Source organism: Lissotriton helveticus, chromosome 7 (genome assembly GCF_964261635.1).
Source record: "Lissotriton helveticus chromosome 7, aLisHel1.1, whole genome shotgun sequence".
NCBI classification, from domain to species: domain Eukaryota; kingdom Metazoa; phylum Chordata; class Amphibia; order Caudata; family Salamandridae; genus Lissotriton; species Lissotriton helveticus.
The window spans coordinates 1,016,707,588-1,016,733,391 of NC_136068.1; the positions used below are offsets into that span (position 1 = coordinate 1,016,707,588).

General features: G+C 43.8%; 1 protein-coding gene across 1 annotated transcript in view; it reads right to left on the bottom strand.

Moving 5' to 3' along the window:
* ADAM19 (ADAM metallopeptidase domain 19) overlaps nucleotides 1-25,804 on the bottom strand; it is a 353,591-nt gene that overhangs the window by 231,373 nt on the left and 96,414 nt on the right. Inside the window, exons 4-6 of the mRNA XM_078653717.1 lie at nucleotides 12,961-13,039; nucleotides 9,311-9,387; nucleotides 3,122-3,314 (exon numbers count right to left, since the gene is read on the bottom strand). Coding sequence (XP_078509843.1) covers nucleotides 3,122-3,314; nucleotides 9,311-9,387; nucleotides 12,961-13,039 — 349 coding nt within the window. The remainder of the gene's footprint in view (nucleotides 1-3,121; nucleotides 3,315-9,310; nucleotides 9,388-12,960; nucleotides 13,040-25,804) is intronic.

Consider the following 25,804-nt stretch of genomic DNA (forward strand, 5'->3'; position numbering starts at 1 on the left):
GGTTTTTAAACACTTGACTGTAATTAACAGGTGACTAGCTCATTTATTGGCAGAGGCTTACAGTCCATCCTCCTCCCGGGTAGGATGCAGGGGCCAGCAAGGGATCAGCGTCCTGGGCGAGTATGAAAAAGGGAGCCAGAAGAAATACAGTGTGTCCAGGGCATTTCATTCAATTACCACACCCTAGTGTCAGATGCCCTCTGTGGGTGTGCCTCACTATTATAAAGGAATAGGAGACTTGCAAAGAGATTAGGTGATGGTGAAAAATGTCAGCTGGAACTTGTTGAGGGACACTATACACTAAAAAAGGACAAACTGCTCAACCGCAAGGCGCGCATAGGTAGACGGTTTTATTACAAATGGATTGGGTACTGTACATGATTAGGTCTAGCCCACAGGAAAACAATGCAGCTATGAACAAGTAAGGAGCACCCATACGCAAACAATGCTGCAAAGGTTCCTTCTCCAAGAGAGTGCTCCATATCTCTCAAACGTTTGAGCTAATCAATGCACAATTAGAAAACCCAGTGAACTGCAATTTGTTTACTAAAATGTGAGTCCTCATGGCACTGTTGCTCCAGTAAAGAAGGTTATATGGGCAAAAAACTGGACCCAGATATACTAAAAAAAATATTGCAATGCAGTGCAGCAAGTAAAGTTGCTTAACTGCATTGCATGAATGGGAGACAGCAAAACAGTGCTACATTTTAGTAGATATTAAGATGTTCTGCACTCTCCCTGTGCTGGCACACTTTTGCTTGCCATGCACCAACGCTGACACCCTTGCACTATAGTGCAAGGGTGTCTGCATTGTGGTCAGCATAATTTTTGTACAGGACGGGATCCCTTCCAGAACAAAAACTGTGCTTTGAGGCGTTTCCCATTTGTATGTCCATATGCAAAGAGGGAAAAACGTGGTGAAATGAAAACATTACTCCTGGTAGCGCCTGCCTCAAGGAGGGGTCAGATATTGTCACAAATCCCAGTCCAAAACTCCTTTTAGATAGGAATGTGTGTCAATACCCATGGGTGGTTGCATGGGAACGCTCAGCACCACCCATGGAACCTCCCCTTGATGCAAATCACAATTTACGCTGGATTGTAAATCCCACTACACTTTGCATCAGGTTTGTATTAAGAAAGTAATGTAAACCCAACACAAAGTGTTTGTAAATCTTGGCCCTAGTATATACACAAACTCATGAATAGCATAAGTACCAACAAAAGGAAGTAAGAATAAAGATGTAAGAACCTGGGTCCACACCGCCAATCAGGCGGGTAACTGGATAAACCAAATCTCTGAGCAGACTGCTACTTCTGATCCCTCTCTACCAGCAGTGGGTAACGGATCAACCATACCAGTCCATGTTGTAGCAGCGCTGAGCCTCTGGTCAGGTTTGCGGAAATTTACCAGCAAGAGGGTAATTCATCAAGACACCTATAACTTTAAGTAGGCACATGGTCACCGTGATGGGTGAGGGCCAAGATGCTTCTCTTCCCAGGGTCCTCTCTCAATACAGATCGGCCTGTAAATTGTTGTTGTAGTCAGCCTCCTAGGTAAGACATTGCCACTGCAACAAAAGCTTGAGCATCTTTCTCTATTTTGGGTGTTCAAGACAGAGCAAGAACACTCATCATGGGGGCCTTCTATAATCTCAGACCTTCAGGGGGGCTGCAGGTGTTCTACCCAATCTACAGCAGCATGGACCTTTCCTGTCCACTGGGGCCATGAACCCATATCTGTGTTCTCGCCTGAAGTATGAAAGCTTATCCTTCAAAAACCCTCTCAGATGTGATCATTAGCCCACCTAACACCACAAACCAAAACAGGGTATTAGGCAACTCATCCTTTCCATGTCCATGCACAACTTCTTCAAAAGGCCTAGCTATCCATGGGCCCCCCTCTATGGCGCTGGGTGCTCAAGTAAATCTGTTAGCTGCATAGGGACTAACGCTTCAGTTAAAGAGCTCACTGTCCCTGGACCAAGCTATGAATGGGCACCACAGCCATGGGACGCTTTAAAGTACCACAAGCAGACCAGATCCTAAGATGCCTCACAGCCTACCTTCGTTGTGCAATCAGATCTATTTTAGCTTGTGGCCGTTGTTGCTCCAGCCCGAACGAGGCCTCCTGTTGCGTATAAGAGACCTCCCTTTCATTAGCTCACTTATTGATGCAAACACCACTGAAAGTACTAAAGGAAAGAAACTATACATTGTCTTGATTTTTTATTCAATGTGACTTTATCAAGTAGGTATCAGCCAATAATATCCATCATACTATGTCCAGGAACTAAAGAATTTACTAAATGTAAAGACCTCTTCATCATACAAAGGTTTAAGACTAATTTCCGCTTGTTAATATTTTTGCACAATATTTTAACAGATTTTATTTACTTCGCAACTGTTTGTTCATTTCTAACACCATGGGTTCTGTGATTATCCCAATGCCTTTACCCCACTAGTTCTCTTGAGAGTTCTGTTTCTGTTAGATGACAGTCCTGGATATTTGTGGAGGGATAGGAAAACAGTGCTACGTCTGTGGAGAAACAAGGGGCCATATTATCAAGCCTGGGCGATAAAATTATTGCCGCTTTATCTGCAGAAAACTGCCGCTAAAGTGGCGATAATGGGCTTGATAATAGGCTCTATGGAATTCCAATCGAAGCTCATGTTAGATATGAAGGACATCTAACATGGGCTTCGATTGGAATTCCATAGAGCTTATTATCAAGCCCATTATCGCCACTTTAGCTGCAGTTTCCTGCCGATAAAACGGCGATAATTTTATCGCCCAGGCTTGATAATATGGCCCAAGATTTTGAGCATGCCGACTAGTGCTGAGTCCTGAAAAGAGGCTGGAGGGTGCACATGTAAGGTGAGGTAAGAAGCTGGGAATGTGATATATGCATTGATGTTACAACACAAGATTAGAAGCCCTCAGTGTTACTAGGTACGGTTACATGCAACACATATGTATGCCTTATTCAGTGGTATATTGAGACATGGTTGAAACCAGGGTAAGCACCAGTTCCAATGCTTGAAACATCGGTGGAATATATTGGTGTGCCTTACCTAGTTGTATCTTGAGGACAGATTAGAAGCTACCAACGTTTCTTACCCGAAGATGCCCTGAGTTGGCGGCAGTAGTAATTTCACTGGTCCAGTCGTCAGGGACCGCCTGAGGATGCTGATGCCCACAAGTGCCTCCAGGAATCTTGAAATGCTCTGCCCTGTAGATGATGTGCAGCCCTCGGTCCCCTGGTAGAGGCTCTATCAAGTAACTGAGGTTACTACTCAAGGAGATCAGACCCCTGCCACCAAACACAGAGATCATACAATTAGCAAACAAGAGATGACAACAAGAGCCAGAATGAGAGGCTAGTCAATCAGCATACAAAAGGCAGCAAGAGATCAGTCATTCAGAAAACAAAAGACGGTTCCAGACAGCATACACCAGCGACTGAGAAACAAAATAAGGTAAGACTCATTCATAACAATTGGCCACCAGGCACACAAGATAGAGTACAGATAGAGAAAAGAGACAAACATGAAACAATAAAAATCAGAAAGAGAGATCACGCAAACAGCAAACAAGAGACTGTGCCAAAGAACAAGATAGATACACTGAATAAGAGACAGTGAATTGCATTTTGGTGGTTTCAACAAGAACAGGAGGATTTAGGCCAACCTCTTTCACGTGGTTGAAAGTAGCATCAGCAGGTCTCTCTCTGACAACATCCGTCATTCCAAGAGATGCTTAACATTTCCTGGCTCTGAAAGCATGATGGGCATTCCTTAGGCTAGCCCAAGATATCCATAGTGCCACAGAGACCGGCTGGCAGGATTATACTGTGTGCTGCACTGTACAACTGTGGCCGATTAGTGGTCTACACAGACAGTAGTAGCACTGTGTCCCAGACGTGAGCCATGACTTCCGGATGTATAACGTTACAACGCATGCTTTTACCACGCATGCTGTTACAACGCGGTTTTTACAGCGCAAACCTTTACAACGCATAGCGCTTTGGGGTGCTGGATAGTGAATAGTTTAATTTACTATTCCAACTCCAGTCCCCGTGGACACTAGGGAAGGTGTTGGATAGTAAATTAAATCTATTCCCTATCCTAGAGCGCCCCCAGCGCAATGCGTTGTAATGGTTTTCGTTGTAAAACCTGCGTTGTAAAAGCACTGCGTTGTAAAAATTTCGCTGTAAAGGATGTTTCCCATGACTTCCACCTGTGAGTATCTCTAAACCCTGAACTAAACAGTGGCTGGTAGCTGACAGTATGAATAATTCCTCAATACTTGGAATGAACAGCTGTTGGAACTGTATTGCTGTGTGAGTCAGCGGTGGCTCTATTGACTTTGTGTGACTACCCTCTCTGTGGCACCAAGAAGGAATTAATGTTAGCTCTGTGGTGCTCAGAGGCTACAAGGAGCTGAGTGGAAGTAGCTGGATGCTCTGTGGTGCTCAGTACGAGTGGATATGGTCACTTTTTACCCGAATGTGAATTGCCAATATCACTTTCACACTTAGTGGTTGTGGCTTGTGACTCTTTGACGCTTCGTTTCTGGCAACCTTGCTGTGAATGTCTATTGGCTCTGTGGCATATAGTGTGAATGACTAGTGAATTTTGCAACTTGGTGATAGTAGCCAGTTATGTCATCCCTTTAACTCGCCCTCATATGGAAGCTGTTGTCATCCTCCTTGGACACATCTTCAACCTCTAAAGAAGCGAAATGCCTGCCAGATATTTCAGTGAGATCACCCACCCTCGAAACCATCCTCACTCTCTTAAAATATTTAATTTCCATTGATTTCAATAGACTCAGCTTCCAAAGCCACTCAAAGTCACCTTTCTTTGAGACTCAAAAGGTTTTGATGTATGTTTATGTTCACCATTAGTACTCAGTGTGACTCTGTGGCACTTAGTGTGAACTGGTGGTGACTCTGTGGCACTTGGTGTGAACTGGTGGTGACTCTGTGGCACTTGGTGTGACTAGCTGGGTGTTGTGTGTCACTTGGTTTGTAGAGGCAGGCTAAGGAACGGAATGCTCGAGTCAGGCTCGAGCCAGATTAATGGCTCTGGCTCAGATTGCGGTCCTCATGGAACCTTGAACCCAAAACGAGCCGAGTTTTCACAGGAGATGATGCAGCCTAATGGCTACAACTTCTAACCATTAACAAGGGGAACCAGGTCCAAATCCGGCCTCGGCTCAGCATCCTGTGAAACCTGCCAAATCTTCCTGTGCTGTGAAAAAAATGTGTTATGAACTCTTTGTGTGCAGTGCAATACAATTATGGTCTCGCCCAAGGTTCATGCTATGTAAAACTGTGAAAAATAAATGTGATTTCTACCTGTCATCCATTCTCTAGTCTCGCCCTCAAAGAATTAAGGACAAAGCATTAACATTTAATGTCAGAAAGATATACCTTTGTAGTGGCTGAATTGCACAGCATGGAATGGAAAATCTGGTGTCAACCCCTGTTTCCCCAGTTGATCAAAGTGTGTGATCCCAGGCAAATACTTTTTTTCAATGAGATTGCTTTTTTGTTCATTATAACATATGAGAGCATCTTCAAATACTCAAGTTCAGGATTGTGCTGTACAAAAACCTCTTGCATTTAATAGCACACAAAGCTGCCCTATTGATAACAATAATTTAGGCCACATAAAGGGTACACATGACACGTGACTAGCCTCTTAGTTCAGAAACAGCATTGTTATCAGGGTGGAGCAGAAATGTTTCTCAGTTCATGTTTAAAAACTCTCACTTTTTACAAATACTTCTAACATAACCTGATGCACTATGGTGAAGACCTTCAATGTATTAAATACAGTCTTGTGAATTCTGAAGACATCCTTTCATAGTCTTACACAATCTTTGTTGCATGATTTACATTCTAAATATTGTCAAGGCTCTGCTCTTGTAGGGGCTCTTACAGCCATTGTCGACCCTTGACTCGGCTCGCCCTGTTAATTTGTTAGCTTTGTTGGTTTGAGTGTCTAGCAAGGATGAATGTAAAGCTTGTGGAGTAAAGGAGGTTCCCGCTGAAATACGCAACATGAGACCAGTAGGATAAACCCAGCCAAGTGCAGTCGTCAGCCAGGGGATTACTTCTCTCCACAGCTGGTCTGGCTCCATCCCAGCTTCCTTCTCAGTATCCGGCATCTGCAGCCACCGCACACGTGCAGTCTACTAACTAAGGTTGGATATTTGGCAGGAGAAATTCCCACTGGACGAGATCCAAAGATCTACTTTTCTGCAAGGGCCGTTGTGACTATACTACTCCGGAGAAGAATTGTTAACCTTGGTGTCTGTTTTCAGAATGTATTGCATGTTCCCACTGGAATCCTGCTTCCTGACAGCAACACGGGGCCACATCAGCTGACCTGGGAACTAAACACTGACAGAGGGGGTCAACCACTGCTAAACTCCCAACAATGTCAGAATGCACCATGTGGCAGTAACTACGGTGGCAGAAAGAAAGTCCGCTGAGATACCTTGTATGGTCACTGTACTTCCATTGGTTGCTGTTTTGACAACAACGTTCACGATAACAATCTACGGGACACATACATGTACGGAAGTTGCTTTTTTAGCTTCAACTGCCAAAGATGCACCTTTGGCTTGAACAAAACTTGGTTTGATCCTGTTAAGGCTTATGGTGGGGGATCACTATACTAAAGATTGAATAGGAAGACACTCCAATTGCCATAATTCAAGAAATAATTAATATAATCGAATCGTAACAATGTGCATTTCAGAAATTGATTAGTTATTTAGTGTTACAGACACTGTCAAAATAAATGTACATAAATATATCACATACAGAATGAACCACACGAAGATCAAAGTCGGTACAAATGTAAATAGTATAGAGAGTTATTCAGTACTTATTAGGGTTTTTCCGTCTTTTCAACAGAGTGAGGGGGTCTGCAGTCTGATGGTCCTCAAGACATTTCATAAAAAGTAATGTGCCATCAGTCGAAATTTTGGGGAAATATACCGTATTGATCACACACTCCAATAATCTATATGCCTGCCACTGATGCATCACAAACTTTCAACAGATGGGACACAAACATTTTAATGAGGCCATCCTTAGAACATTACCCTTTGTAAATGTGAACCCCAGCATAGTCAACTGAGTCGAGGACACATGATCCAATTGCTTTTATTAAACCACGTGCAGTTGCATTGCTCTCCGTGTGCTGCCATGTAATACTTAAAGCAGTCCTCTCCTTACAGAAGCCGCAATTCATGAGTTACGATGAGCATAAACTTTCCTGTTGTTCTTTAAAGCACCAGAGCAGCATGAAAGGATTATGTCCCATGTGAAGGAGGTAAAAACGCATCAGCGGAAGATACAAAGATTAGAGGAATGTGTGATCAAAACAGGACATTTCCCCTATAGGTCAGGTGAAAGCAAATTATGTACATGAACTCTCTTGGAGACCATCAGGATCAAAACAGCCCCTCACCTGGGACTGCATGTATTGAAAAGAAGGAAACCTCTAATAAGGGCTGAATAACTCTCTATGCTAACTAAGGGGACATTTTATCTCATGTTTGTACTATGAGTTTTTGTGTCATTCATTTTGTGTCTTAATTTTATATTTCATATACTCATGTTTGCAGTTCGTGGAGTGCCTAATAACTAATTAATTTGAAATAACACAAAGTACTTTCTGAATGTGCATTATTTCGATTCCTTGTGTACCATATTAATGCTTGATTTATGGCAATTGGGGTGTCTTTCTATTTTGTTTTAGTAAAGTTTCACCTTTAGCCACAAGAGCAGCCTCTGTGACTGCAGGAGGTTAGATCTGAACTTAGAGTCGTAGGCTGTATAAGTGATTATCTGACTGATGGGTTGGTGGCGAGCATGTATATTGGTCTAGGCTAGTGGCAGAAGGAGAGAGTTGTGTGTTGTGACGTACTGCCATCACAAGCTGATAAGTCTCATGCAGCACTTCTAGTCTCTGCTGCAGGCTCACCACAGAGGTTCCAGGTCCCCTAACTGTACTGACACTGCCTGTGCGGACTAATGACCATGGGTGGAGGTGGACTCCATTGAACAGTCTGAAGGTGTTCGCTCTAATTTGTTGAGCGAGTGGAAGAAGCATTTGGGTCAGAGCATGGTCCTATATCCTCAACACTTTCCAGTTTTCCAGCCCCCTCTGTCAACTCTGCATTTCTTGTGGCTGGAGTTCCCTCTCTTGTCTTCACATGAGCTGCCTCGGGTGAATGCTGACGCTCCCAACCCAAACTGTGGCACGCAGCTAATGTCCTACTTATTTCCTGTCCTGGATTTACCTCTACCGGGACACAGCCTTAACAATCCCTTTATAATGCCTGGGCTTGAGCCTCACTCTACCTCTTGATTCATGCATCAGAAAGTCCACAGTTGGAATTGGGTCCTCTGCCGGAAGGAGAAATCTCAGGATTTGTTGCTCTGATGTTTTGTAGTGGGGGATGGGGGGGGGCTGAAGCGTTGGAGGCCTGTAAGGCCAGGATCCAGATTCGAGTATATTTAGAACGACTGTGAACCCAGGGGGCACATCACAGAGATTCATTGCTATGGAGGCGTCTGACCTGTGGGAAATTGATTTATTTTATTTGCATTTATCAGATTTCAGCAGTCCCTTTACCCTTAAAACTGAAGCTGCATTATGGGACTCAAATTCTAACAAGCTTCCAACTTTGGGAACCAATTTAAAGCAAAATGGCTCCCTCTTCTGTCCCAAGAGAAGAAAAGAGACTTCAGCAGACGAGATCTCATCAGGGGTTCAGTGGCATGCAGAGTCCACGCTTCAAGTCACGTTTCCAAACCACCTTCCAAAAGCAAAAAGCCTAACTTGCAACTACATTTATAGATGGTCCTATTAACCTTTCAACTTTTTTTTTAGCGTTTGAATTTTTAAATCTTAAAAACGTCTGCACCTGTTGAATCCTTCACAAGGCCCGACAACTCCCAAGAGACAAACGATACCTTCACTACGCTCACAAATATTTCCAACATTACTTTTATTTTTGTCTCCGGCTTTTAAATTTAGATCTGAAATGCGTCTCAGTCAAGCCGCCTTGGTAATGAATCCAAGTCAACCTGTCTCCCCGGTCAGTCAGAGTCTCTTGCGCAATGTGTCTCTCACTAAGGTAGTAGTCACTCTACTCTCTCTGGTCGTTGTTTCTCTCTTTAGAGCTATGGTCAGTCAGAATGTATTCTTTCTGTAGTCAGTCTGTCTCTGTGGTCAATCTCTTTTGCGTCAGTGTCTTGGACTGGCCAATGGGACATCTTACCGGAATCCTGAACACGCGCTGAGAACGACGTGCGAGTGCTTCCGCCCGGAGACAGCCCCATGGTAATAGCAATGTTCCTGGAGAAGGAAACAAAAGACAACAATACATAGATGTCGCTGTGTGTAGTAAATGAGGCAATGTCTCATCTCAGTAGAGCAGAGTGGCAAAGTGTCAATCAAGACATAGAGGCCATCTGTAAAGCAGAAGGCCAATCCATCAAATAAAGCATAGGGTGCTGCGTGGAGATAAAAGTGCAATGCATCAACCAAGGAACAGAAGGCGTTATATGACACAGTAGGCTAGTCCACCGTCTAAACCATAGGAGATAGTTTTGTACAAGAGGATTTGTGCATCAACTAAGGCATATTGAGTGCTGTGTAGGGAAGTAGGACAACGTACAAACTCGTTCAGAGGTTGCTTAGTGAACTAGGGGCGCGTATATGTAGATGGGAAATGCATGAATCCAAGCACTGAGGACATTTTGTAAAGCAAAGTGAGCTGCATCAATTCAGCCATTCATGGAAGCGCACAGACGCCTTTCTGTGACAGGTATACACCTCAATGGACTTCAGAGAGTTTCAGGGGTGATCATCCGTCTCCCTCTATCACTCTATGGAGCCAAAGCCTTACTGTAGTGAATCCTGCTTGCCGATGTGCATGGTCAGCTCTGCTCTATGCCATTAAAAATCACATTCTTCATCTGCCACCAGCACACAGAAGATGATGACATACAGCAGCATCCTACAATTCTGCCAGCCCATATGTTACAGCTGGATCAACTCTCCAATGTGTGCACCACCAATGGAGAATGTTTCATTGGTTAATAATCGAATGATTGGGTGGGACAGTGCTGGGGAGACTTCTATGGATGGTGTGACTGAGTCAATCATAAGGGTGAATAGTTTTGGGAATGCTTCAGCTAATCAAAGTCTGGTTGATTAAGCCAGTGTTACAGTTTCTTAGTTACTTTTCATGAGATCTGCAGGGTCTGTTTTGCCGATTCTATTTTAAAAGAGCTAGACAGAATGAGCATTAGAGTTTCTTTGTCTGCACTTTGATGTGGGCAGGGCCATTCGTGCACATTCTTTGTTTCTAAGGCTGCTCATGGTGACTCCGAGTCAGTGCTCTACGATCTAAGGTTATTCTGGACAGGTTGGCTGTTCCATTCATATTCATTCTACCAGCGATTAAATCGGCTGGCCCATTGCTGGGATTGAGAGAATGAGGTAATTTTAAGTGCACAGTCACCCAAATGCTTCTTGGTGTTAAGAGCAATCAAAATCAATTAGGACAAAACAATTGTTATGACGTCTTTAGCAGTCAAAATGTACCTTCAAGATCTTCCCAAAGCCTCCTTGAAAGCCACTTGCCTAAGAGGCAAAGAAGCAACCTCATTTCATAGCTGGGCAAAGGACAGAAAAAGCTTGGCCACCCAACTGTGCATATTTAAATCAGAGAACAGAATGCAAAAATAACTACTACATGTGTGCAAGATGTCGCGTGTCTACATGATTTCAAAAGAACGCTTTAACAATTATCCCCATGAACAGCTTAATCATCCTCGAAGTTGATTTGATGTAGGATCACAAGACAATGTACAGAATTACACATATCAGAGATATGGTCACACTTGCAGAGTCCAAAGACAAGTCTAACCCACAAATTCTCTTCCCTCAGGAGATGTTGGATGGTGTCACTGGGAAGTCCCAAAAAACATCTCAACTGCTATAATCAAGTCCCGACAGAATGGGTATTCTTGGAGTACTCACAGTAAGGTACTTACAATGAGGTTGCCTGTACTATTGGTTGAGTTATATTTACGGTCAGGTTGGGTAGGCCAGTATTTGTTATTGTCTGCCTTCAGTTAGAGTTTTGTGCATTTAATATGTTTGTGTATTGTTAACAATGTGCAAAACATGGATTATTTTTCAAATGTACATTTACCCACTGACATGGTTCTATTGCATTTGAAACAAATTTTTTATACTTGTTAAAGTGTGTTTTTCTGACTTATGTTAACTAGGTCTCAATTAGGTTCCCATGCCATCTTGTTCAAAATGGAGGCCGCGTCGTCCATGTTCACAGTTCAATATTTCTGCAGTACACAATTAAGCATGGTGGTGTTTGTTCATTTCCATTGAAGATGTTCTTGGAGAAAACTTTCCAAAATGGACACTAATGTTGTATTTTTAAAGGCTGCTCCTCTAACTCACTGTACTGCATTAATTCACAATAGTTTGTTGTCCTTGTAACTAGTTTGTTCTGTCCTGCAATCTCTGGGTAACATTAGCATAGAGAGGGCAGAATTAATATTCATTTAGTGGGATAGTGCTTAGATGTTATTAGGTTTCATAGAACAGTGCTCTGGTTTGCAAAAGTATAATTATTTTGCTCACACCATGATGATTTTGCAGAAACTGATTTTCCAATGCAAGAAAACTATATATAAACCCCAGATTTGGGGGCTGAGTTGTTGACTGCCAAATAGTCTAATACCCAAAGTGTACTTGAATTTTGAGCGGACAGGTTTGGAAATTGTTTCACTACTCTGTCAATAATGTTGATGTACTTTCCTTTCTTCATGATTGGTGGGTCTTTTTGTAGTGAGGGTGGCTAAGTTAGATTTGTAGATTCTTGGCTACTCACAGTGAAGTTGGCAGTTGCACCTTTGGATATTCTTTCCCTATTCATAGTGAGAGTTGACTGGGCCAGTGTAGAGCATATTTTGACTCGTTTTAGTTAGATTTGCTGGACAGTGTTGGGCATTTCTGCATTATTCACAGTGAGATTAATTGGGCCAGCGTTGATATTCTTTTGATACTCAAAAAAAGGTTGGCTTGGCCAGTGTTGGTCATTTTTTGGCATTGATCAGTGAGGTTGCCTGTGTCTGTAAGGGTATTTCTTGGTAGAGATGACTGAGTCTTTGATGGGATTTTTTATCTACGCATTGAATGGATGGTGGCCTAATGAGCAGCACTAACTATTAGCTAAGAAGTTTGTTGTGCAAATGTTGGTAGTTTTTTAGCTCCTTTCAATGAGGTTTCCTGGGCCAGCTGATCGCATTTTTTGGCTACTCACAGTGAAGTCAACTGAGTAAATGCTGGGCATACTTGATTATTTTCATGAGGTTGGCTGGGTCAGTGTTGATCATTTTTAGCTGCCACCAGTGAGATTTGGAAGGCTATTGTTGTCCATTCTTTGTCTACTCATTACTTAAGAGAGTTGTGGGTGGTGTGCCAACAATGAGGATGTCTGGGCCAGTGCTGACAACTCTACTCACTGTGAGGTTGGCAGAGTTATATCTGCTCTTACTTGGCTACACATAGGAAGGTTGGTCTGTCAGTGTTGGATATGTTGTGGCCGTTCATGGTGGCTGGGACAGTGCTGGTGATTCTGTAGCTATTCAGAATGAGGTTGGAGTGTATGTTTTGAGCATTTTTGGGGCGACAGTTGATGAGGCTCACTGGGTCAAGCAGAGCTTTTTTGGCGACTGAGAATGAGGTTGGGGCAAATGCTAAGCATTCTGTAGATACCTACTGTGAGTATAGCTTGGCAGTGTTGCTCGCTGTTTGCTCCTCTGGGAGGTTGACTAGGCCTTTGATGGGCATTTTTGACTAGTGTGGCATAATCAGTGTTTTTAGGCTACTCACTGTGAGGTTGGCTGGCCTAACGATCGGGTTCCCACTTCTGCTGTAAAAGGTTTCGGTGTAATTTGGAGCCAGCAGCTGCCTGTTCAAGGAAGAGAGAAATAAAGTGGGTCAGAGTTCAACTCTCGCTTGAGACCAGCAACCAGACATGCACCCAATTCATTATATTTCTGGTTGAAATTATGAGGATTCTGTACAATACACTGTCTTCTCTGCTATTCTGGCTACAATCTGCCAGGGAAGGTTAGTTACATCTTCTAATAAAATCCATTGAAATAAAAAAAAAAATAATGCAGTACTCGCACATCCTTACTGTTCATTTTAATGCAGTCTGCTGTGGGAATTGTGGGGTTAAGTGAGCTCATAGAGTAGGTATGTTGTGGAGTTTATCAAATGACGTAAAATGACATTTTAGACATTTACTATAATCATGAAATTCTACTTTTGTGCCGCTATTGAACAAACATTATGAAATTTGGATTACGATTATGGAATATTAATGCAATGAGTTTTTAATGCAATGAGTTTTTGTATAAATCTGGAAACCTATAAAAAAATGTTTACAAAGGGTGCTTTGATAGCCTGTCAATTCTGGGGCCCTCTGCCCCACGGGGTGAGGAATCTCTCAACTGCGAGCCATTATATATTGAGATGCACTCTCCTGGGACAGTGCTGTGGCGGGAGATATTAATTTTAAAACACTGTTCAGGGGCACAAGTTGGTCCCGTCCCTATTTTAAGACATATTCTGCTTCCCGAGATGCTGTGACCCGGCCATCTATTCTGGGGAGTGTTCTGCTGTGAGGCGCGCTCTATTCTGGTGCCCAGACTATTCTGAAACACCATCTGATCCGAGGCACCCCACCCTATGCCTTGTGGCTGTGCCTATAATGGGGCACTGTTCATAGTGCATCTCCCTTGTCTGAGACACTAGCTGATCGGCGAATCTCGGTGACGTCAAACTATGCCTACTCTAGTCCACAGCCAGAGTCGGACTGGCCTACAGAGCAATCACGCAGTGCCCAGTGGGCAGGCCTGGGAGGTCAGTGTGTGGGCAGGTTCTTTGGCTGTTTGTTTTTTTCTGCCGATTTACCTGATATTAAAATAAACATTTCCAACAGCAAGCTCAAACCCATGCAGTCTCCTATAACTTGCAAAGCCATTGCTTAATTTGAGCTGTGGTTTTAGGTGCTCAGCACCCGCACTTAAGTCAGCACTGGTACCTGCCAGATGGTATCTGGCACATGGTGGTGCTGTTTTTTTTAATTCAGAGATGAGCACAACAACAGTTGTTTATTAATTCAATATAAATTAAAAATTACAAATAACTGCTGCCACATCCAACGTTTTAACTGTGGGGTCCTGAAATTCTCAGAATTGTAACTCTTGTAGGAGTGTGACTTATTAGTTATGCTGTTACTGTAATTGACAGCGGAAATGGGCAGTGCAAGCTGAAGTTGCCTGGTGACTAGAGCCCTGGAACTTTTTTTTACAAGTTAAGCACTGTAATTGTACAGCATGTCTTTATAAATTCAAAACTGCCCCTATGTGTAAACATGGGCCACTTTTTTAGCGTTCCAATTCACTAATGGGGGGCACTTTTATTTAGGTGCCTGGCCCTATTTTATGTTCCAGTCACCCTGTCCACAACTCTGAGCTGTTGGGAGTTTGTTCCGAGAGCATTCAATAAACACCTGTCGATTCAGAGCAGTTGAACCCTAGATACACCGCTCTAGTATACTGTATCCAATTCTCTTTCTAACCAACAAGCAAGGAGATTGTCTGTGCGTGCAACCAGATCAGGGAGTATCACACCAGCACCGTCTGTAGTGATGTCCCCTGATCTGGTGGCACGCACAGGCCATCTCTTTGCTTTCTGGCATGAGACCCGTTCGTAGCCTCTTCCTAGACTCGATTCTTCGAGGGAACTCTGAGGCAAGGAACATCTTTTCTATTTTAAGAAGGCTGGACTGGGCCTGGGTAACCCTGCTGCCGGTGACGCTGACTCACAGGCGGAAGGGAGCATGCCTGACCAAGACAGGCTCGGCCGGGGTATAAACACAGCGAGTTTTCTGAAGAGAGTGGGACCACACACCGCTCCGGGTACCAGAGGCGCGCGCGCCGTAGAACGCACGAGGAGCGCGCGCGAGCTTTAGTTTATTGCACATCCATCCGCCAGACGCCCGCACTTCGGCCTTAAGCCAAGACATTTCAGCAACATTTTGATCGCCGTTGGCTTACCCTGTTTCCTCTTCGGCGACATAGCGCCAGCGGGTGACCGCACAGAGGGTTTTGGTCGGCAGAGCAGGAAACAGCCACCTTGGTAATTCCTCACTTCCAATCGTAGGTGATTTAAAAGGTTTCTTTTTAGTACAACTGAAACAGAAGAGGCCTTGCTGGCATTTTTCCGTATGGGCTGCAAGCAAGTTGGTTGCTTCCAGAGCAGGTTGGGCTGCCGTGACCCACCCATGCCCCTGCAGTGCTGTGCGGGGTTGTTTTGCACGTTTGGTATGATTTTAGAGTCCAGCAGTCCGACCCTGACTACAGCTTTGTATAGCGTGGAGTGGGCCCAAAAGGCAGAGAATGCAATTATTTGTTAGTTCTGCATATTGCAGTGGTTCCCAAACTTTTTTGACCTGTGGCTCCCTTGACCTAATTGGCAGTTGGCCGTGGCTCCCCATCATGTCAATTTTTTTTTACTGGTGGGAGAATGTAAGCACGACCTGTGGAGTACTTTGTTTTCTCCCTGGAATTAATTGGGATGAAGCCGATGAAGTAGATTAAATTAAAAAATTGGTCTTTTTCTCACCTACAACAACCCTTTCCCTTCTTCTAGCTGTGGTTCTCTGTTCCACTCAGACATGCCCATAAGAAAGTGGGGGCATGAAAACCATGAAAGATAAATAATGATGCAAATTAAAATTGCAAACAAGTTTAAAACAAAATACATGGAGACGTGATATTACATTTATTTCTATGTACCATGTACAAAGTCCAGGCGCATCAGAGCACTTCACATAACTTGGGAAGTAACATACAAGAGAGAGCAAGAAGTAATAATAAATACAGCAGAATCAAAGCCAGAACGTGTAAGAATACAAATAAACACTTACGAAAAATTATACACAAATCAACTCATATAGATGACAAAGAAGAATGTAAGAGTGTTTTCTCTCAGGGGATATAAAACCATTACAAACCAGAAGGTGGAGCTGGGCAAGTCGATCGGACGAGCGCTTCCTAATCTAGTTACTGTTCCTTGTCGTTATACAGGGATAGTTAGTAGTTGCCACCATATGCTGTCTGCTAAGCATCCTATCGATCAAAAAAAGCATGCCAAAGTGCGGATGTGCAACTGGCATGTGAAGCATGAAGGCGTGGCAAAGGCAAGCCAAACTGCGTACGTTTGTGCTTGGACATGACAAACTAGTGACCCCCCTTCCTCCCCCCCAAGCAGCCCCTGTATTTATGCTGGCTGCTGTTCCTGCACTTTGTTTGTGACGTACTCGTACTCTACTCCTGTGAAGAAACACAGCGCCGGAATGTACAAGCCCTGTTCTAGTAGTGTGGAAACATACATTATTCAAAACCTGTTTCCATTCACTAGGCCAGGCCTTGTAAATTCCAGCGTGGTGTTTCTTCACAGGAGTAGAATACGAGTACGTCACAAACAGCAGCCAGCATAAATACAGGGGCTGCTTGGGGGTCACAAGTTTGTCATGTCCCCCTTCTTTGCAGTAAGGAAGCAAGGAGTATTTCTACCAACCTGTGTAAATCGTGAAGAAGAGGGTCCTAAGAGGCGAAGCACAACACGGGCAGCAATAAAGCTCGAGGCTCCACAGACTGCTGTGTGTGTGTAACTGTAAGTAGAGGCGACGTGAATGCACGTTGTAAACTCATATGGCGGCCCTGCGCTCTTGGGCCAAACCAAGATTCAGGATTACACAGGTGGCATTTGTAACACCCCCGTGTGGTGCCATGCGTCTGGGTAATTTAAATAGGATTGCTCCCTTCAAGCTGACCGCTGACAGGAAAGACACATCATTTGTTAATTGCGCACATTCACATATCATTCCCACATCGTGCGCGGCGCCCCTGGCTACTCTTAACGGCGCACAGGGGTGCCGCGGCGCACAGATTGGGAACCACTGGCATATTGCATGCTTCCACGGTTTTTATATAGTAAATAGCAGATGTTACAAGTGCAGGAGCCCAGTGCTGCACATTTAATTTGAGGTCGATTTAGGAGTATAAATGGCAGTCTTCTCCCCTAGAAAAAAAACGTTGCCTGTGCACTCCAGTTGATCAGAGCTCTCTGAAGTAAGTGCATTAACCCACACAGTTATCCCAGCATCACAAATGGGCAGACTCCGAACCCATGGCCACGCCAGTATTAGCGCAGAGAGGGCACTTCCACTGCCTCTGCTATGCAGGGAGGGAGGCGTGCTTTATCCAGGGCTCAGTCATGTCAGCACAATGTCCTGATGTCATCAGTCACTCGACCCCTTTCCCGAAGACGGAGGCCGAACACAGAACCTCTGTCCTCACATACACTGCCAGTCAATGATGTTATCTCATTCACCCGCAGGCTCAATGAATAACGTCATCCCTGCACTGCGCTAGTGCAAGCGTGGCTGCGACCGAGTGACCAAAGGCTGACCCTCTGAGCCGTGCGCTACGCCTCCAACCAAGTTGGGGTACAACACTGACTTTGTGGAGTCTTATCTCCGGCACTCCCGAGTTTTTCACCGGTCTTTAAAGACCATTTGCAAATTTACATACCTTTGTGAACTGGTAACTGAGGCTTCGTTTTTTTTCTGGTTCCAGTACCCCTTGGGCCCCCACATTGCCTAGTGCTTACATTTGTGTTTTACATTAACTGCTGTAGTGTGAGAATTCATTTAATGAAAAGGAATATAAAGTAGGGTTGTCAAGGGAAAAATGCCAGCCAGGTGTTTTATAAAGAGCCTGTAAAGACCTCGTCTTGACACTAAAAAGGGTTATAAATAAAAAAGTATGCATGCATTTGTAATGTGACTTCTCTGCATTTGCTCCCTTTAATTATCAGCCATGGATCATTCAGGCAGCCCTACAACACAATTAAAAGTGCTTTCTATTTATATTTTCTGTTCGAAGTATGCACAGATAAGTGCTGAAAAAAGGGCTTTAGGTGACTGCTTATTTTTGTACCTCTGGAACATCAAAGTAATGAGCTAGAAACCCTAATCATAAGACTGGAAGTTTGTTGCAGGATCAGCACATTATTTATTACCTTCACCTTTGAGCCCCGATTAATGCCATAATAGCAGGGCTTTAAGTAGGCCGGGTCCTGTCGGCACTCAGCACCGGCAGTTCTTAAAAGCAGGCGTTGAGACGGGTCCCTATCGGGATCTCCATTTTCACCCTTAATCTCAGAATGGAAAAAAAAACTTAACTCTGCAGCAGTTCCAGTTCACTATTTTGATGTGACTCTTATTTTTTTGTAGTTTTGTATTGCTAAACTCGAAGTTCTTTACATGAACATCTTCATTTATTGTCTGTTAGGCACGAACAATTAAGTTTTTTGCCCAGGAACACAGATGTTGAGCCGGTGCTAAGACTCAAATCCGCTTCCTCCGGTCTAAAGTTGGTAGCTATAGCCATTACGCCACAAACTCTTGCGCAAGAACTAAAGCATTTTCAATATTATATACAACGAAGCCATAGTTGTATGTATGCATGTAGTATATTATCTTATGCAACTAACATCCTTTGACAAAGCCAATAGTCCTGGCTTGCCGGACTGGCCGTAGCGGGCACCGGGCAATCCCCCGGTGCGCCACATGGGGGGGGGGTTTGGGCTCCTGGGGGCCGATTTTGTTACAGCTGCAAAAACGGCCCTGTAACAAAATCAGCCGAAAACCGGCCCTGGCAAACAGCTCGGCTGCACCCCCAAACCCCCCCCCCCCCCTCCCCGGGAAGGGGCGGGGGGGCGGCTGAGCACTTTACCAGGGCCGGTTTTGGTTCCCAGTCCGGCCCTGGGTGTAATTTTACTTATGTGGAGGCAATAACAGAAGCAACGAAATACCAGTCGGGCAGCACATTATGCTGAGCACAGATTTTTAGCATAAATGTTTTAAGCCACGTCCTTAATTATATCGGCCACGCACCTCCTTGAGAGCTCACCCAGTTTTTCATCCCACTTAAAGTCCTGCATAATAGCAATATTTAACTTATATCTGAAACGATACGCGGCCGCCAGTAACATGCTGAGTTACTTCAAGTGCCTGGGAATGCACCCTGCATTCAGACAACTCAGTCCTCATTCTCGCCCTTCACTTTCACGCTCACCCTACACTCACAGTAATCACAATGCACTCACACTGATCTCCATGCACTCGCACCATTCACCAGCTCACCCTGCACTCAGAGTGATCACTCCGCACTCACAATGCACTTGCACTATTCACCCTGTACCTCACCGTGCAGTCACACGAGCACACTACAAACCCTGCACCCATGTGACACTTCACTCACCTGTCCCCCTCACTGCTCAATCTGCAATCTCACTCAAACAAGCCCATCACTAACCATGCATTCATTCGTCCCACTCTGCACTTACATCCAACCCAAATTCATATGGTCACCTCACTCACCCCGCAGTCACTCCTCTTACCCTACACTCACACTGTTGCATAGTTCACTGTGCACTAACATGCTCACTCCTGCCACCCGAAAAAAGGGCAGAGGGTTAATGTGCCTGCCTGCTACAAAGAACGTGTACCATGCAGATCACAGAACTAAGGGTGAGTAAACTATGAGTAGCGCTATGAAAAACGAAATGTTTGTCTTAAGGGTGCTATAGAGAGATGAGGGGAATTGTTGGTGAGTGGTACTGAGGGAATTCATGGCGAAAAGGGAAATGGGGAGGGGGCACAAAAAAGACTGTTGCACCGTGTGCGACTAGTGCTAGGGCCAGTGCTTGGGAAGCTTGGGATCCATGCAAACGCACCCAGCAGCAAACACCAGTAGGCGGGTGGTTTTGAATACTGGACCATTCCTGCACCAGACTGGCCTACATGACGACACACCCCCTACCATCCTCTGGCCAGGCTTGGCCGGAGCCTATTAAATAAACTCGGGTAGATGGCAAGGGGTCTCCCGCCCACACCACAGCCAAGTGGGTGTTTCTTCGTTATTATTCATTGGGGGCCTAAGATAGGCCGCACATCATGGGAGCCCCCTCGTACGACACAGGGGTCCCCAACGCACCCCGACTCCATCATGCCATGCCATGCCATGTGGGACAGGGCTGCCTGGCATTCAATCACAGTCAAAGTACCACAGCGGGGTATACAATATGCGACTCACAAAGTCAAGGAACCAGTGATATCTACTGTCGGTGAGATGCTGTTTTCTGCATCTCTTCAGCAAACAACACCGTCTCCTATTGCCCTACAGAATGTAGGTGCACAAGGACGGCTTGTCAGTGTCTACGCACAAAGGAAGCGTGCCTGCGGCGGTGATGAATTTCAAGAGGACGCCCCACCTCATCAGGCTAAAAGCTGCCCAGGTACCTCCCACCCCTCGTGAACCTCTCTACGTGCGGGCCTGGTCCTCGGCAGCGGCACTTATGAGAAAAGAAAAAGCCTCGGCCTAGCTTCCCGCGGCCGCCTGAGGACATTAGCAGCTTTCGGGGTGGGTGGCGCCCTCCCCCGCGCGCCTATCGATCTCATTAGGCTGAAAGCATGGCAGGGGCTGGGGCGGTGAGCTCATCACTGGACTGCAGCCGCCCCGCGCGCACGCGGCACGCTCCCTCTCTCGCAGCCGCGCTCGCCACGCGACCCCGGGTCCCAGTCTGTCACCAATCCTGGCGCTGGCCCAGGAAGTCGGTGATGTAATCGCTGCGGCTCCATCCAAAACTTCTACAAAAGTGTGTCGAGTAGATAGGACATGGACTACAGATGCCACCTGAGCCTTTGCATCCAGTTAATTACACTATCACTAGAGACAACGAATACTAAATAAATAAATACAAATAAATAAAAAAGCAACCAAAGAGTTTAGAAATCAGTTCTCCGTGTTTTAAATGGGCAGAGACTGTCCAGAGTACCTGCACCTCTTTAATTTGGAAGTGAGAGTATTTGCACTTCTCAGATTTTATGGCCGAGTACTGGCACTTCTAAGGAGGAAACAGATACTCCGAATAGTGAGTACCTAAACCTCTATATTTCCATTTAAACACTGCCAGTTCCCAAGTGGAATTATAGTCAAATTAAATTCTTGCCAGGTTTAACTGGTAACAAAAGTGCTGTTATCGCTTTCCTGTCTCGGGGCGAGCGCAAAGTGGCATTATTTTATTAGCTAACGTTCCATTGATTAATTCCTGCAAAGGCCTTCCTCGCATAAATCTTCACTAGCTCTAGTAGTTTAGTCTGATATGGGACCCATAGCTGCCAAGTTCCCAGATTGTTCATGTGTGACATTTCCATGGTTTGGGTACATGTATGAGTGACATTCAACTGCCAAATGTGTGACACTTTCTCACGAGTAAAACCAAGCAATGACAAGCATGCAAAGAGAAAAATAGCAGAAATTACACCCCTTTGAACAATGAGGAGTTCTAAAAATATTTTGAAACTGCTGCAAAACCCCTGAAAAGGAAGGTTAACACTTGCTTTGAATTGAGCAATAAATGTCTGCATTGTTTGCAGCAGCCTGCATTATAATATGTGTGATGCAATTTTTAAATAATGTGCATATTCACAGTGCTTTCAGTCACAGGCTAGACCTTATAACACTATAAAACAGTCACTATTTCCCAATTCACCAAACGGGACTCAATTCAGTTTCTCTCAGGTTACACACAAAATCTCTTCAGTGTAAGGTGTCCGGGTTGTGGGTTGCTGGTTGGTTCTCCCCTTCTTACTTAAAACAGGAACAGGAGTGGTCTGCACTCCATAATTGGGAAGCATCTAAAATGGTTAGCATAATGGGCAATTTGGATATTGCTGAGGCTCTTAAACCTAAAACACGAACAGTGCAAATGAAGATAGCATCCACAGCAGCAAGAGCAGAGCACTGCCTAAAATCAGGTCATGGGTCAATAATCCTGTCAAGCCCTCTGAGTTCGGAGGAAGATATACTGGACAACGGAGCAGAAGCTGAATCTGCGGGGCTGCTCAGAAAAATGTACCATAGGAGTTACTGTCATCCGAAGGAGGAATAAGGGAAGAATCTCCAACCCAAATTGAGATAACAAATCCCTGGCCAGAGAATAGGTTGGCAGCAGAGATCGCAAAAAGGGGAAAGTAAAAAGGTTAAACAAAATTCACCATGTGGGGTGATGGATGAAGGTAACATCAGTTTAACCCAAGTCAAGTCGAAAGAGTACCCATTCTTTGCAAAAGGGAAAACCACATCTATCATGCCGAAGGTGCCTTCCCCTTGAGTCGAAACTGGGCCGCTTCTAGTTATACTTCCTCCTGTCCAGAGCCCTGTGCAGATAGCACAGTCGCAAGAAGATGATATCCAGCAATCTTCCGCAGTCCAGAGCAAAACTTTGATGGTTACACAGTATCAGCCTCCAGCAGTGGTCGAGGATATGGGCCAGAAAGATCAGGCGCAACTTGAACTAGATGGACCTCAAGAGATGCAATGTTTAAAACAGTAGCAAGGAGTGGAGGCCACTGTGTAGTGTGATATTGAGGCAGTGCTGAGCTTGATTCTCGATGAAATTAGAGAATTAAAAGTAACACAAGCAATTTAAATAGCATCTCTGTACCAAAGACTGTCTAAAATAGAAGAAGCAGTGGGCAGCTTCCACGCAAGAATGCAGGAAGTTGAGTCAAGGATCTTGCAGCTTTAAGATCAGATGAATGTCATACAACAACAAGTAAACCTAGCAAGGACGGAAACATCTTCATTAGAAAATAAAATTAAGTTGTTAGAAAATCATTCACGCCGCTCCAATCTATGCCTAATAGGAGTCCCGGAAGGGTGTGAAGGGGTGCAAGTCCTTCAATGGGTCGAGAGATTAACTGAAAAGAATGTTCTACTGGAATACCCAGGAGATCTCACAATTACGCGGGCACATAAGGTCCCGGCTCAACCATATCTAAACTCTAAACTGCCTTGAACAATTTTGGTACATTTTGCGGATTTCCATATAAAAGAGCGGATCTTGACCAGAGCTATTCAAAAGAAACAATTCTCTACTGATGAAGTACCTTGCTGTTGTATTTTTCCTGATATGTCGGTGGTGGCAGCATGCCAGAGGAAGGATTTTGTGAAGTTACTATACTTATTCAAAGCTCAGGATTCACAGGCAGCAATTGCCAATAATCTAAATTAAGGGTTTGGTAAAAGGAAAATGTAATGTGTTTGCTAAATTGAATGATGGCCAGGAGCTTTTGCAAAAGATTTCCAGTTAAATATGTGAAAAGAGTGCTGAAAGGTGGGTTTGGATTACTACCAAGGTGAACTGTAATCCCTTCAATTTAGTGAATTATTATGCCCTGGAAGTGGATGATTCCAAAGCAAATTATACAAATTAACAAGCTGGCCATGGAAGCCACGGGCCCTATAATTATAATGGGGATTTTAACTTTATCCAGGACCTAATAAAGGATACTTCAAATAAAACAAAAAAACAGCTGAAGGCGTATACCAAAAAAATATTGGATATAATGAAGCAGGATCAATAATTGATCAACCCATGGCATATCGCTCATCCGGGTCTTTCGCAATATACTTGCTTTTCTCATCAATGGCAATCTGTTCCCAGCATAGAACTTTTTCTTATCTCCCATCCTCTTAATTGTGTAAGCTCAGAAATTTGGGCAAATTCATTTTCAGACCACTCCCTGGTTGGTATTGACCTGGAAGTGGCGGTAAGGAGGAGGGAAAGGTCCAGGTGGCAGATGGATCGTCTCCTTCTTTCTAATCAGGAATGAGTAATAAGTATGAAAAAGGACATCAAAGTTTTTTTCCGATCAATGAAGGTACTGCATCTTTATTTCCAGTTTGGGGGGGCTTTCAAGGCATCAAATGCATCAGTGAGCGGCCAGATGGTGGTATTTTTGGCCTCACAAGCCAAGATCAGGCAGGCTCATGTAGCTGAACTCCCATCAGCAGTCGATACTGCTCTCCAGAAGAAGAGTTGGCTTATGGGTGCACAAATATCAGCAGATGTACAGCTGTCTAATGCTAAGCAGGAGTTTAGATTTACTTTTATTTTAGAGAGAATACAGAGCTTGTGGCGATAGCAGCAGCAGATATACGGGGAAAACCAAATGGTAGGGACATTTTTGGCCTGATCAACTAGAGTTAAACAAGAAGCAGCAATAGTTTTGGAGCTGCAGAAACCAGAGACAGGGGGAATAGTCTCTGAAAGGGATGAGATATCCCAATTATTTTTTCAGCATTATAATAATTTATATATCACTAAATACGCTGCTTTAAAGAAGACTATACATAATTATTTTCAGTCTATCAAATTACCACTATTGACAAATACACAATTAGAGGGACTGGAAGCAGGTATTATTGCATTAGAAATCCAGCAGGCCTTGTGGAAAGGCATGTGGCAATGATGGCCTTCCAACAGAATTTTACAAAACCTTCTCTAAAGAATGAATGCGTTTTTGACCAAGCTTTTTCATTTTGTTAAAGAAGGGGGGGGGGAAGAGTCCATCAATTTTAAGGAATCAACAATTGTTAGTTTTCTAAAGAAAGGGAAAAAAACATATGGATGTAAACTCATATTGGCTGATTAGCTTATTAAACACTGATTATAAAATGTTAATGAAAATTTGGGTTAATCGTATCACCAAGGTTACTCAGAAGGTAATTCATACGGATCGGACTGGGTTTGTGGCTGGTAGGCTAATGTCATTTAATGCCTGGTTCTTAGTTCATGCACTGGATGTTTTTTAATGTAAATCACTGATCATGATGGTAGATACTGAGAAAGCATTCAACCTGGTGGACTGGGATGCTCTTTTCTATGGCCTCAGGAGATTTGGCTTTCCTTCTCAGTTTATTATTATGCTTCACAGTATCAAGGGGCTCTGGTAAAGGAATTTATCAATACAAGTTTAGCCGGAATAGTTGAAATAAATAGGAGAACTCAACAGTGTTGTCCCTTGTCTACTGTACTATTTACTTTTTTTTAATCAAACCCCTGGCTTAGAGGATTAGGGCTAACCTGGGTATAGTGCCGCCGATAGTGGGAATGTCTAAGCTTAAACTATTTGCTGATGAAATAATACTTACCTCAAGCCAAAAAAAAATAATTAGAATATTGGCAGAATTTGAGCAATTCGAATTGATATATAAAATTAACCATGATAAAACAAAATTACTTTTATTTAATACCCCTCCTAATATTCTTCCTTTAGACTTTCAGCTGCAGACTCCAAATCCCAACCCAATTCATTATTTGGGGATAAATGTAACTTATCGTTATACAGAACTCCATGATGTGATGACGTTAAAGATCCAAGATTTATTGGATAGTTGGTCACTTTTTCCTATCACAATGATAGGGCGAGTCACATTGATTAAAAGGTTGATTTTTCTTTTTACTAATGTGCCGATTAAAATCAGAACGTCTTAATTGAAAGAATTGGAGGCTCTTTTCCGACGCTTTGTATGGACTAAAAAAGTTTAGAGAGTTAAAATTTCAGTGCTCCAGCTAGATATTAACCAGGGGGGCTGGCACTGCCTCAGATACGTAAATATTATGAAGCCTTTATTATAGACATATTAGTTCGGTCAATAGATGCTAAGTGGTCTCAGCTTCTGGTAATTATAAAGATGACCGAAATAAAAAAATAAAAAACAAGGTCTTAAACAATCCAGAAATA